We start from the raw sequence: 13,268 nt of genomic DNA, 5'->3' as shown, positions 1-13,268 counted from the left end.
ACTCAAGGCTTGTGCAGAACTCCGTGCAGTATTTGGTACACTGGAAGTTGTATGGCATTGAGGAGAGAACTTGGGTACCAGAATGTCACATGCACGCAGAGGAGTTGAAAAGGGAATTCCATAACTTGCATCCTGAGAAGCTGGGCAGGAGATGTCCGGAGTCTACTCCTCGGGGGGGGTGTACTGTGAGAGAACGCGGAAAATCCGCCGCGTGTGCTACTGAGGAGGCGGCTGATTCCGCGTCCAATGCGGTGGTTTGCACGTGGAAGCGTGGTAGCAGGGCAGAACGCGGAAAAGCCGCCGCATGCAACAACAGTAAGGGGGCTGGATCCGGGTCCAGCGCGGCGGTTTGCACGCGGCAGTGTGTGTCTGGTGTGGCTGAGTCTGTTAGTGCACACAGGCTTAGGAATACGCGCGCACGCGCTGAGAGGCAGAATTCTTATACTGGGCAGAGAGAGTCAGCTGATCACGCCGATCAGCTGACTCCAGAGCAGGATACTATTGGTTGGTCAATTAGGGGTGGTGCTGGAGAACACTACTCCATATATAGTTACTGCTGGCCAGTTGGAAATTGTCTGCCATTGCGAACACTACGTGGAAGCACTCAGACCTTAGTCAGATCCTACAGTGTGTTTGAACCAGGAGGACCTGGGAATTAACACTGAGCCAGATTACTTGAACTGTTATTTTGTGTTATACTCCAGACTAGTTCCAGGGTGCTGAGACAACGGACCTCGCACCCAAGACTAGGGAACTTGTGCAATCATTTTGTTATACATCAGACTAGTTCCAGGGTGGAGAGACCACAGACCTCACACCCAGACTAGGCATTGTTTGATATCTGTTATGACTTATTGCTTTCTTGACTACTCTTCTGTCCTCTGATTCGGTACCTCGCATATCTGATATTACGTTGCCTTGGATACTGAATCAGCCTTCTGTCTTTGTACTTTATCTGTCCGTGTGATACCGACCAGGCTTGTCCGACCTCGAGATCTATCTCTCCCCTTAAGTGATAGTCTCCAGACCAGATAGTGACATCCACCTTCTGGTGTCACTCACTCTCTGGCCCTTCCTGTCTCCAACCTGACTCCACCCCTTGGAGAGTCTCAGGCTGCTGGAAGGTTCCTGTAACGATCGGTGTCAGCAACCAGAGAGAGAATCTGATCCTTGGCGATCCGCAGTATCCCCAAGAATACAGATATACCCGATTATTGAGGATCTGCGGAATCGTCAACAATCAGATATGTCTAACCTCTAGACACCAGAGAGAGTGTAAGTGTTTGGTGCAACAGTAACAACTCTGAGTAAAGACCACCAGAGGAGCTGGCGGCCTATACTCCTGAGGAATTCACCCCTGAGTGGTGGGTGATATTCTTGTAGCCTGTGGACCCCTGAGCAAGGGACCAAGGCTGGGATGCAGGAAGCCCTGCTGCTAATATGTAAGGTTTTGCCCTGAACTGGGCTAACGTAACACAAACCTAGTCTGGGGTGTGAGGTCCGTATTCACAACACCCTGTAACTAGTCTGGAGCATAAAATAAATGATAATACAATTCCCTAGTCTTGGGTGTGAGTTCCGTGATCATCAACACCCTGGAACTAGTCTGGAGTATAACATAAACGATAATACAGTTCCCTAGTCTTGGATGTGAGGGCCTTGATCTCAACACCCTGGAACTATGCTAGAGAATACACAGAAGATACACAGTATTCCTAGTCTGAGGTGTGAGGACCTTGATATCAACACCCTGGAACTGGTCTAACAAATAATACAATTCAATTAGTACTTTAAACTATCAAGAATCTGACTCAGTGTGGATTCCCAGCTCCAGCCGGTTCTGGCACACTGTAGGGTCTAGCTAAGGTCTGAGTGTTAGCAATGGCAGACAACCAGCAACTGACAAGCAGCAGAATATATAGTTGCTGGACTCTGCCGCCCCGCCCGAGCCATTCAACCAATCATGAGTCCTGCAGGAATCAGCTGATCTTCCTGATCAGCTGACACTTCCCCTGCTGGTATAAAGGTCCTGAGTTCAGGCCCGCACGCGCGTAGCTCTCCATCTGCCTATGTGCACTAACAGACCCAGCCACACCAAGATCATGCTGCTGCATGCAAACCGCCGCGTTGAACGCGGAAACAGACGCTTTGCTGTCAGGACATGCGGTGGCTTTTCCGCATTCCACCATACTACCAGACGCGTGTCCATGCGTGCAAACCGCCGCTTTGGACGCGGAATCAGCCGCCTCGCTCTTGGCATATGCGGCGGCTTTTCCACGTTTTCTCACAGTTCCTGTGCTCTCAGAGCAGTGTTCCTTTACTGCCTAATATCACCTGCTCTGCAGGTGCATTGCTCAAAGTACTACTGTTACACCAAACACTTACATACCCATAGGTGTCCAGAGGTTAGTAATATATCTGCATTCTTGGTGATACTGCAGATCACCAATAATCAGATTCTCTCTGCATGCTAACACCAATCGTTACAATAACTAAGAGAGAGCCAGGATAGTAGCCACCGCTACAGGGCTCCAGCTTGTAGCACTTCCTCACCCTCTTCCTGCTGGCTTCAACCCAGGAGAGCCAGGCCACCGCTCATCACCTTTACAACCAGAAGCCTCCAGGTACTCCATGTTCTCAGATTTTTAATGAGCCAGACATCATGGTGTCCCCCACGCCTCTCATCTGAGTCTGATGCCAGGCCACCACTGCCACTGCATGCTGCTAAGCCATCGTAGCCCTTTCTTCATGGGTCCACCACACTGCAACTAAGAGTCTGCCAACTTTACCAGCTGTACAAGCCTTATGATGAACCACCAGTCTCCGCAGCAGCCATGGGCCACAGTGAACTCTAACTCTGCCTGGGGAGATAGGCCTCCATAACTCCACACGCTGGCAAGGTCACCATCACCGGCCACTGCTGCTCACCATCCCAAACCAACGGGCTTGATAGAATCAGAATCAGAATCAATTTATTTTGCCAAGTAAGTTTGCACCTCCAAGGAATTTGTCTTGGCAGTTGCTTAACAAATGCAAACACACAAAAAAAAAATAAAAAAAAAATACAAGGCCAGACAGTACATATATTACAAGTCAAGGACAGTACAGGGAGTGCAGAATTATTAGGCAAATGAGTATTTTGTCCACATCATCATCTTTATGCATGTTGTCTTACTCCAAGCTGTATAGGCTTGAAAGCCTACTACAAATTAAGCATATTAGGTGATGTGCATCTCTGTAATGAGAAGGGGTGTGGTCTAATGACATCAACACCCAATATCAGGTGTGCATAATTATTAGGCAACCTCCTATCCTTTGGCAAAATGGGTCAAAAGAAGGACTTGACAGGCTCAGAAAGGTGAAAAATAGTGAGATATATTGCAGAGGGATGCAGCACTCTTAAAAGTGCAAAGCTTCTGAAGCGTGATCATCGAACAATCAAGCGTTTCATTCAAAATAGTCAACAGGGTCGCAAGAAGCGTGTGGAAAAACCAAGGCGCAAAATAACTGCCCATGAACTGAGAAAAGTCAAGCGTGCAGCTGCCAAGATGCCACTTGCCACCAGTTTAGCCTTATTTCAGAGCTGCAACATCACTGGAGTGTCCAAAAGCACAAGGTGTGCAATACTCAGAGACATGGCCAAGGTAAGAAAGGCTGAAAGACAACCACCACTGAACAAGACACACAAGCTGAAACGTCAAGACTGGGCCAAGAAGTATCTCAAGACTGATTTTTCTCAGGTTTTATGGACTGATAAAATGAGAGTGAGTCTTGATGGACCCGTGGCTGGATTGGTAAAGGGCAGAGGGCTCCAGTCCGACTCAGACGCCAGCAAGGTGGGGGTGGAGTACTGGTTTAGGCTGGTATCATCAAAGATGAGCTTGTGGGGCCTTTTCGGGTTGAGGATGGAGTCAAGCTCAACTCCCAGTCCTACTGCCAGTTTCTGGAAGACACCTTCTTCAAGCAGTGGTACAGGAAGAAGTCTGCATCCTTCAAGAAAAACATGATTTTCATGCAGGACAATGCTCCATCACACACGTCCAAGTACTCCACAGCGTGGCTGGCAAGAAAGGGTATAAAAGAAGAAAAACTAATGAAATGGCCTCCTTGTTCACCTGATATGAACCCCATTGAGAACCTGTGGTCCATCATAAAATGTGAGATTTACAAGGAGGGAAAACAGTAACCCTCTCTGAACAGTGTCTTGGAGGCTGTGGTTGCTGCTGCACGCAATGTTGATGGTGAGCAGATCAAAACACTGACAGAATCCACGGATGGCAGGCTTTTGAGTGTCCTTGCAAAGAAAGGTGGCTATATTGGTCACTGATTTGTTTTTGTTTTGTTTTTGAATGTCAGAAATGTATATTTGTGAATGTTGAGATGTTATATTGGTTTCACTGGTAAAAATAAATAATTGAAATGGGTATATATTTGTTTTTGTTAAGTTGCCTAATAATTATGCACAGTAATAGTCACCTGCACACACAGATATCCCTCTAAAATAGCTAAAACTAAAAACAAACTAAAAACTACTTTCAAAAATATTCAGCTTTGATATTAATGAGTTTTTTTGGGTTCATTGAGAACATGGTTGTTGTTCAATAATAAAATTATTTCTCAAAAATACCACTTGCCTAATAATTTTGCACTCCCTGTATGTGAGTATAGTGGCAGTGAGCAAGGTTAGAATTGTTCATTTTCAGTTCTGTGCTGATTACTTTCAAGTCCTAGCAGCTCTAGCGTGGTTCAGCATTAAGTATGGCTACCACCTGTGGAAAAAAGCTGTTCCTGTGTCTAGAGGTTTTAGTTGCGATTGACCGGAATCTTACTCCTAAAGGCATGAGCTGGAAGATGGAGTGAGCTGGGTGAGAGGGGTCAGAGGCAATTTTGGTTGCTCTCTTTCTGCACCTGCTAGCGTAAAGATCCTGCAGAGAAGGTAAGCTACAGAAAATTATCCTTTCCACTGATTGGATAATGCTCTGCAGCCTCCCCTTTTCTAATGCTGAGCAGGAGCCGAACCATACAGTCATACAGTAGATGATTTTATGGTGGATTCGATGATTGCAGTGTAAAACTGCACCATTAGATTTTTTAGGTAGGGCAAACTTTCTCAGCTGCCAAAGATGATGCATCCTCTGCTGCGCTTTCTTGATGATAGTGGCCGTATTGTTATCCCATTTTAGGTTGTTTGAGATCGTGGACCCAAGAAACTTGAATGACTCTACCTGGGTTATTGTGGATACATTTATGGTCAAGGGGATGTGCTGGGGGGGGAGATCTCCTAAAGTCTAAAGTTGAAAGCATTTAGTTCCAAGTTGTTGCTGCTGCACCAGGAGGAAAGCTGTCCCACTACATGCCTGTATGCAGACTCATCCCCGTTTTGAATGAGACCAACTACTGTTGTGTTATCTGCAAACTTCAGAACCTTAACAGATGGATCTGTGGAGATGCAGTCATTGGTGTAAAGTGAGTAGAGCAGTGGGGAAAGCACACAGCCCTGGGGAGCACCGGTACTGACTGTCAGGGAGCTTGATGTGTGTTTTCCAAGTCTAACATTACGCTCCTGTCTGTTAAGAAATTGGTTATCCATTTGCAGATGGATTCAGGTATGTGTAGCTTGGAGAGCTTGCTGTGTAGCAGGGATGGTATTATGGTATTAAATGCCAAGCTGAAATCTATGAATAAAATCCTGGTGTAGGTTCCTGGGGTGTCTAGATGCTGCAGTACATAATGCATACACATGTTAATGGCGTTGTCTGTGGATCTATTAGGCCTGTAGGCAAATTGCAGAGAGTCCAGCAGGGGATCTGTGATGGATTTCAGATAAGCCATTATCAGTTTTTCGAATGCTTTCATAACCAATGATGTCAGGGCAACAGGCCTGTAATCGTTTAAGCATGTAGGTTTAGATTTTTTTTGGAGTTGGTACAATGATTGAGCTTTTAAAACAGGCAGGGACAATTGAGAGTTCCAGAGATGATTTGAATATGTCTGTGAAAACAGGTGCTAATTGATCGGCACAGAGTTTCAGACATTTCACAATTACAGAGTCTGGTCCTGGTGCTTTGGTTGTTTTCTGTCTTTTGAAGAGTTTGTTTACATCTGATTGGCGTATTGGTAGAGCATGAACATCTGGGGACAGGTTAGCAGATTGTGTCTGGCCTCCTGTGTTGTGTAGATGTTTAGGCACCGCAGTGGGTGGAGACGTTGGCTGGCTGGAGGAGTGCTCGGTTTGCCTGTTGCAGAGATGCAAATTATGCAAATTGGCTTGGTGTGTTTGGCTTTTGTCGGTAGTGTCAAACCTGCAATAAAATTTATTTAGTTTACTTTCAAGCTGCAGGTTGTGTAGTGATTGTGGAGATTTCTTTCAGTAGTTGGTAATTTCATGTAGAGATTTCCATATTGTGGACGAGTCGGCCGTGGAACATTTTTCCTCAAGTTTTTTAGAATAATCTTTTTTTGCGTCAGTAATGGCTCTCTGCAGTTTGTATTTCACAGCTTTGTAGAGGACTTTATTGCCTGTACGATATTCCCTTTCTTTGTCGAGGTGCAGCTTCCTAAGATGTGATGTAAACCAGGGTTTATCATTATTGTATCTGATGCACTTTTTAGTGGGGATACAGGACTCTTCGCAAAGGTAATATACTGTATGATGTCACAGCGTCAGTGCATTCATTTAGGTGGATTCTTTGAATATATTCCAGTCATTCAAATCAAAGCAGCTCTGTAGTTTATCTACAAAGCTGATAGTCTACCTCCATGCGGTAGCCATCGGCCCCCAGCCTCTGAGAGGGGAAGGGTCATGCGGGGTCCCATTTTTCTCTCCCTCTTTACCATAATTTTCTCTCTCCTTTCTCCTCTCCCCTCTCTCTTCCTCATGGACAGATCATGGGCATCTGAGCTGCAGAGCATTTTTATAGCTGTTTAGTGCATTTTAGACGGCATTAGAGTACCCCCCTGGTTCTTCTCCTGGGTCCATTTTTTGCATTTTTTTATCTATGCCTAACATTTGTAAAATATCCTTTATCTACTGTATCATTAATGCTCCATACTGTTTACTGTACCAATGTATGTTACTGTACCACCAGTCCACCACCCTACAGTGCAAAAACTAATTCTGGATACAACCCCCATTGAACTTGGCAAAATAAATCTGATTCTGAACAAATTTAGTTTGGATCAGATTCACTTGGACTTGTTGTTTTGTCAAGTGTATATAGCTATATAAATAGAATGCCCCAATGCATTAAGCTTTTTTAATTTACTTGTAACCATTTTATAATTACCTATTTCAACATCTAGCATGCAAAAGGCACAAAAAATAAGCAATCCTTTGGTTCAATACAAAAATCATTAACGCTCTACAACTAAAAAACAGACATTTAAGCTTACATATTTACATGCATACATTAAAATGTAATTCTAGGGTAAACTTCAGAATATGTTATGTTTATAAGTAATGCATTTCTTGAAGTAATCATTGCCTCACCTGTCACAGTGGTTACATTTAAATGGCTTTGCCCCTGTGTGTTTTCTGTAGTGCCTAGTAAGTTCATCACTCCGAGCGAAACGCCAGTCACAGCCTTCCCAGGAGCATTTATATGGCTTCTCACCTGCAGAGAAATCCCAAAAAAATTAAGGGATGACATCTAATTGTACAGTTAAAGACTTGATTCTGATTTTGTAAATACCAATATTATCAAAGAGAACTCCAGTCATTAAAGGGGAACTTCAGCCTAAACAAACATACTGTCATTACGTTACATTAGTTATGTTAATTAGAATAGATAGGTAATATAATCTCTTACCGACCCCGCTTTAAAAGAACAGCCAAATGTTTGTGATTCATGGGGGCTGCCATGTTTGTCATGGGGGCAGCTATCTTTTTGGTTGAAAGGAGGTGACAAGGAGCATGAGACACAGTTCCAACTGTCCTGTGTCCTGATCACCCCTCCCAGCTGCACGTGCTAGGCTTCAAATGTCAAATTCAAAATGTAAAAAAAAAATATTGCACCAAAACAGCAGAACGAGAACAACAACATCAGAAATCTCATTATGCTTTGCACAGCATTAGGGGAAAAATGCCCTGCAGTTTTTTTCTGTGCAGCTAAAAATGAGGCTTGTATAAGAGAAAAAAAGTTCTGATGCTGTCAGTTCTGAACAGTTAAAGAAACACCAGGCCTTTCCAGTGCTGCTGAGTCAATTTTTAGTCTGGAGGTTCACTTTAAGGAGTAAGTTCCTAAAACATTATTTACATTATGCTTAAAAAGTACTCTGACAAAAAAATGTAATAATATTTTTTGCTGTTTCCAGCAGTTGTTCTACGCTAATATCTCCATCTTCAGATCCCTCAGGTGTGATATTTTGCAAGTACAGTATAATTTTCCATACAGTTTATGTATCATTGTCAGATTGTAATATTGGTCTTTCAGCTTCAGATTTAGGGCTGGTTCAGACGAACGTCTGCGTGGCGTCGCGTTTGGGGGCGTTGCGGCGGCTGCACGGTCAGGCTTCCAGTAGCCTTCGCGCCACGTTCCAATGCGGTCGCGTTTTTTATTCCCCTAGGGGTACATTAGCCGTCGCGGTTGGCCGTCCCCTGGAAGCGATGTGTCGCTTCCAGGGGCAGCTCTAACGCTAGCGAAAATCGGGACCCGAACGCCGCGATCGTGCAAACGCACACAAAAGCTCGGTGTAAACACTCCCATTCACTTGAATGGGAGCGTTTACTGCGACGTTCCGAACGGTTGCGGTAAACGTTCCGCAAGCATCCGTCTGAACCAGCCATTATATGCTGGCCTAGATTTTTGAAATTCACTTCTATACGATCCCCTGAGCTGTCTGCTGCCAAATTACTATAAGCACTGCTGCCTACACTGGACATTTTATTTGTTGTCTTCATGGACTTAAGTCAGCACATATAGCGCCATATGCAATTCACTTTTTCACCTGAGTTTTCTCCTAGGTGATATTTTTCAATGTGTCAATAAAATGCCTTTTAAGCCACCAGCAAGCAAGAAAATACTCAAAATAATTTTGATAATACTTTTGCACTTACTTCTCAGTACTTTTTCAGTTGAAAAGTGCTGGAAAATTATTTAAAATAGAAGATGAAAAATTACATCCTAGGAGAAAACGTAGGAGAAAACTAAAATTGCATATGGGCCATAGACTCATTCAATCCACGTTTCTGATGGACAGTAACAACTGAGAGGTACACCTACCAGCAACAATAATGAGAAGTGTTGAGCAGCACCTGAGGGTCAGACATTATAGTCTCCCAATCTTGGTGCCTGTTTTCTTAATTTGTTAAAGTCATAATACTTTACAGCAAGATAACCACAGGAAACAGAAGCAGAGCTAACAGAACTTCATTAGAGGCAGGTTTAGAGAGGACACTAATATCTATAAGGCACTGTTAAACAAGCTCTCACTCATATGCAATCCATCCTACCCACATCTCAGTGAAGGTAACTAGATAGGGGGTCCAGTATCATTTTAAAGGGACTCCGAGCAGTGCAGAAACTATGGAAAGATGCATATCATTTTAAAGCTCTCTTTCTCCTCTTTCTAATGATATATAAACCTCCGCCCTACGCCTTTTAGTTTTCGCTATTTTCGCGATTGAAATTGATCACGAAAATAGAGAAAACTAAAAGGCGTAGGGCGACGATTTAGGTGTCATCAGAAAGAGGAGAAAGAGAGCTTTAAAATGATATGCATCTTTCCATAGTTACATTGTACTACACAGGGCGACTTTTTCTGCTGAATGGAGCTGCTGACTTTGAGAAAAAGTCTCCCTGTGTAATACAATGTAACTATGGAAAGATGGATATCATTTTAAAGCTCTCTTTCTCCTCTTTCTGACGACACCTAAATTGTCGCCCTACGCCTTTTAGTTTTCTCTATTTTCGTGATAGAAATCACGGCCGCGGCAATTTCAATCGCGAAAATTGCGAAAACTAAAAGGCGTAGGGCGGCGGTTTATATATCATTGGAAAGAGGAGAAAGAGAGCTTTAAAATGATATGCATGTTCCCATCGTTTCTGCACTGCTCGGAGCCCCTTTAAATAAACAGCATTGGAAGTGTTAAGCCTCATACACACGGTACAATTTTCCATCAAAGCGACCTGTGATCTGATAAAAAGCTGCTTGTGTGTAGACTTACAAATTTTCCTGATTGATAATGCAATAAATTTTGCGTTGATAACTAAACAACATCGATCACAAAATTGATGGGAATTCGATTGGACCGGTCGGAAATTATCTGTTCGATTCCTCAATCTGATAGCCTCAAAGATTTACATTACTGTGTTATTATTTGTGTATGACTCTGGCTCGTTCTGACTATTCTTCTGCTCAATGACTCTGTACCTCTGCCCATCTGATCTTGCTGCCGACTCTGCTTTGCTTATACCTTCCTGTCTCTGCCTCCCGATTTTGTACTGCATCTGTCTGTCTGTTGCCGAACCCGATCTGTCTGACCACTCTACTCTCACCAGAGGGCCCTTGACTCTGGTGAGGGGCACTGTACTGTTAGCACCCACCAGCTCCTCTGGTGAGGTATTGCCAAAGCTATCAGTACTACTGTTGCACCAATCACTCTTTGCTATTTGCTGTCACATCAGTTTCTTATATACCAGTATTATAGGTGATTCTGCAGATCACCATATAATCAGGTATATATCTGCATTATAGGTGATACTGCAGATCACCTAATAATCAGAATACTGTTCTTTGCTGACACAAATCGTTACAGAACAGCAGACCAAAATGTCTATGGACGCACTGTGTAACCAGGTTGGGGCCTTGACCACAGCAGTAGATAATCAGACTCAGATCACTCAGCTGTCTGGGGCGGTCCGCACCCTCCAGACTGCAACTGGACCAGTGCAGTCCCCTCCAGTTATAGAGCCTAGAATGCCTATGCCGGGAAAATTTTCACGGCACAGATCAGAATTTCAGGAACCGCTGCCTCTCTTACTTTGAGATGAGACCTGTTTCATCAGGGACTGAGAGTCAGAGGGTAACCTTCATTAAAACACTTTTATCAAGGGATTCACAGATATGGGCCTACAGTCTTCCTAGTGGTCATAAGGCATTATCTTCAGTTCAGAATTTTTTCAAATCAATGGCTATTATATACGATGATCCAGATATCGCAGTCACTGCTGAGAGGAAACTTAAAAGTCTCAGGCAGGGACACCGCAGAGACCTATGCTGCACAGTTTAGACGGTGGGCGGTATCGGCTAGGTGGGGACAGTTTGCTTTTTAGACTGTTTTTTATCTGGGTTATCCGACCCCATTGTGGATGTAATGCTAAGTCATCCTGAACCCAAGACTGTTGATGATGCGATCTCACTTGCAGTAAGAATAGATCGCCGCATTCATTATCAAAGACAAGCTCGTGGTAGACGCCCTGTTCCCGTCACCTCTCTTAACCCTTCTCCTCCTCAGGATGAACTGATGCAGATCGGACATTCTAAATTGTCAGAGGTCGAGAAAAATCGACGGTCGGAGGGGCTCTGTCTATATTGCGCAGAAAAGGACCATATAGTACAGAACTGTCCTAAAAAGGCGGAAAACTCTGTCGCCTAGGAGTAGCTAGAGGTACTACCCTAGGCGAGCCAGTGTTACCTCTACTTGATAATCGGTTACTACTCCCTTGTTCTATTTCCTGGGAAGATCAGGTCCGGTCTACCCAGGCATTTATAGATTCGGGTTCTGCCGCCAATTTTATAGATTACGTTTTTGTTAAGAAATTGGGGATTCCCCTGCTTCCCTTAGACAGACAGATTGTCCTCACTGCAGTGGATGACTCTCCACTTCAAGGGAGCCGTCTCCTGTCTCAGACTTCTAGTTTGTTATGCCATGTGGGGGTATTGCATAGAAAACAAATACAAGTTTTTGTGCTTAAAATGGCTACTTCTACTGTAATCCTTGGAATGCCGGGGTTGCAAAAGCATTCTCCTCAGATAGATTGGAGCTCCAGCCAGTTGCTTAGCTGGTCCTCCTTTTGCCATCATCATTGTATGGAGAATGTTGCTGTTTGCACCACCAGATAGAAGGGTTACCTGCACAATATGCTGAATTTGCTGCTGTTTTTTGTCCTAAGTCGGTGGACAAACTTCCTCCACACAGAAGTTTTGACTGCCCCATTGAGTTAAGGCCTGGTTGTATGCCCCCTAGAGGTCATTTGTATAACCTGCTCGCTCCTGAAAAAGTCGTTATGCAGGACTACATTAAAGAAAACCTTGCGAAAGGTTTTATCCGTCCTTCTAAGCCTCCTGCCGCAGCAGGGTTCTTTTTTGTTCAAAAAAAGGACGGTGGGCTTCGCCCCTGCATAGATTATCGAGAACTGAATAAAATTACCATAAAGAATCATTACCCACTCCCGTTAATTGACGACTTGCTCTCCCAGGTTACTGATGCATGTGTCTTTTCTAAACTCGATCTGTGAGGTGCATACAACCTGGTACGCATAAGGGAGGGTGACAAATGGAAGACGGCATTTAACACACCTGACGGGCACTATGAGTACCTTGTTATGCCCTTCGGGTTGTGAAACGCTCCTGCTGTCTTCCAGGAGTTGGTCAATGAGATTTTCCGAGAGGTCCTGGAACGATTAGTCCTGGTATATCTGGACGACATACTGATTTTCTCACCCAGTCTAGCTAAACACAGGGAGCATGTGAAGTTTGTTCTGAAAAAACTGAGACAGAATTCTTTATATGCAAAAATTGAGAAATGTCTTTTTGAGGTGTCGGAAGTTCCTTTCTTGGGGTATATCATTTACCTCAGGACTCTCCGTGGACCCCAAAAAAGTAGCTGCCATTTTGGAGTGGCCACAGCCCATGTGGCTGAAGGCACTCCAAAGATTTCTTGGCTTTGACAATTATTACAGAAAATGTATCAAGGGTTTTTCTTCTGTAGTGTCACCTCTCACTAATCTCACAAAAAAAGGAGCTGACACTTATCATTGGTCACCCGAAGCACATTCTGCTTTTTCATCTTTGAAGAACTTGTTTTGCTCCGCCCCTATTTTGCGACATGTTGACGTCACTTGTCCCTTTATAGTTGAGGTGGACGCATCAGAGATTGGGGTCGGGGTTGTGCTGTCTCAACACTCGGGTTTCCAGGGCAGACTGCATCCATGTGCTTTCTTCTCACGTAAATTCTCTCCTGCTGAGAGAAATTACGATATCGGTAACCGAGAGCTGTTAGTTATTAAACTCGCGTTTGAGGAATGGCGTCATTGGCTCGAAGGGGC

At 44.1% G+C, this 13,268-nt stretch overlaps 1 protein-coding gene across 2 annotated transcripts in view; it reads right to left on the bottom strand.

Annotated features, from left to right (window-relative positions):
- The window catches only part of KLF7 (KLF transcription factor 7), a 284,623-nt gene that overhangs the window by 47,857 nt on the left and 223,498 nt on the right, over nt 1–13,268 (bottom strand). For both annotated transcript variants that reach the window (XM_068244976.1, XM_068244975.1), the window contains exon 3: nt 7,490–7,613. In XM_068244976.1, coding sequence (XP_068101077.1) covers nt 7,490–7,613 — 124 coding nt within the window. The remainder of the gene's footprint in view (nt 1–7,489; nt 7,614–13,268) is intronic.

Source organism: Hyperolius riggenbachi, chromosome 7, assembly GCF_040937935.1.
Source record: "Hyperolius riggenbachi isolate aHypRig1 chromosome 7, aHypRig1.pri, whole genome shotgun sequence".
NCBI classification, from domain to species: Eukaryota; Metazoa; Chordata; class Amphibia; order Anura; family Hyperoliidae; genus Hyperolius; species Hyperolius riggenbachi.
This window is presented reverse-complemented; position numbering and strand designations above follow the sequence as displayed.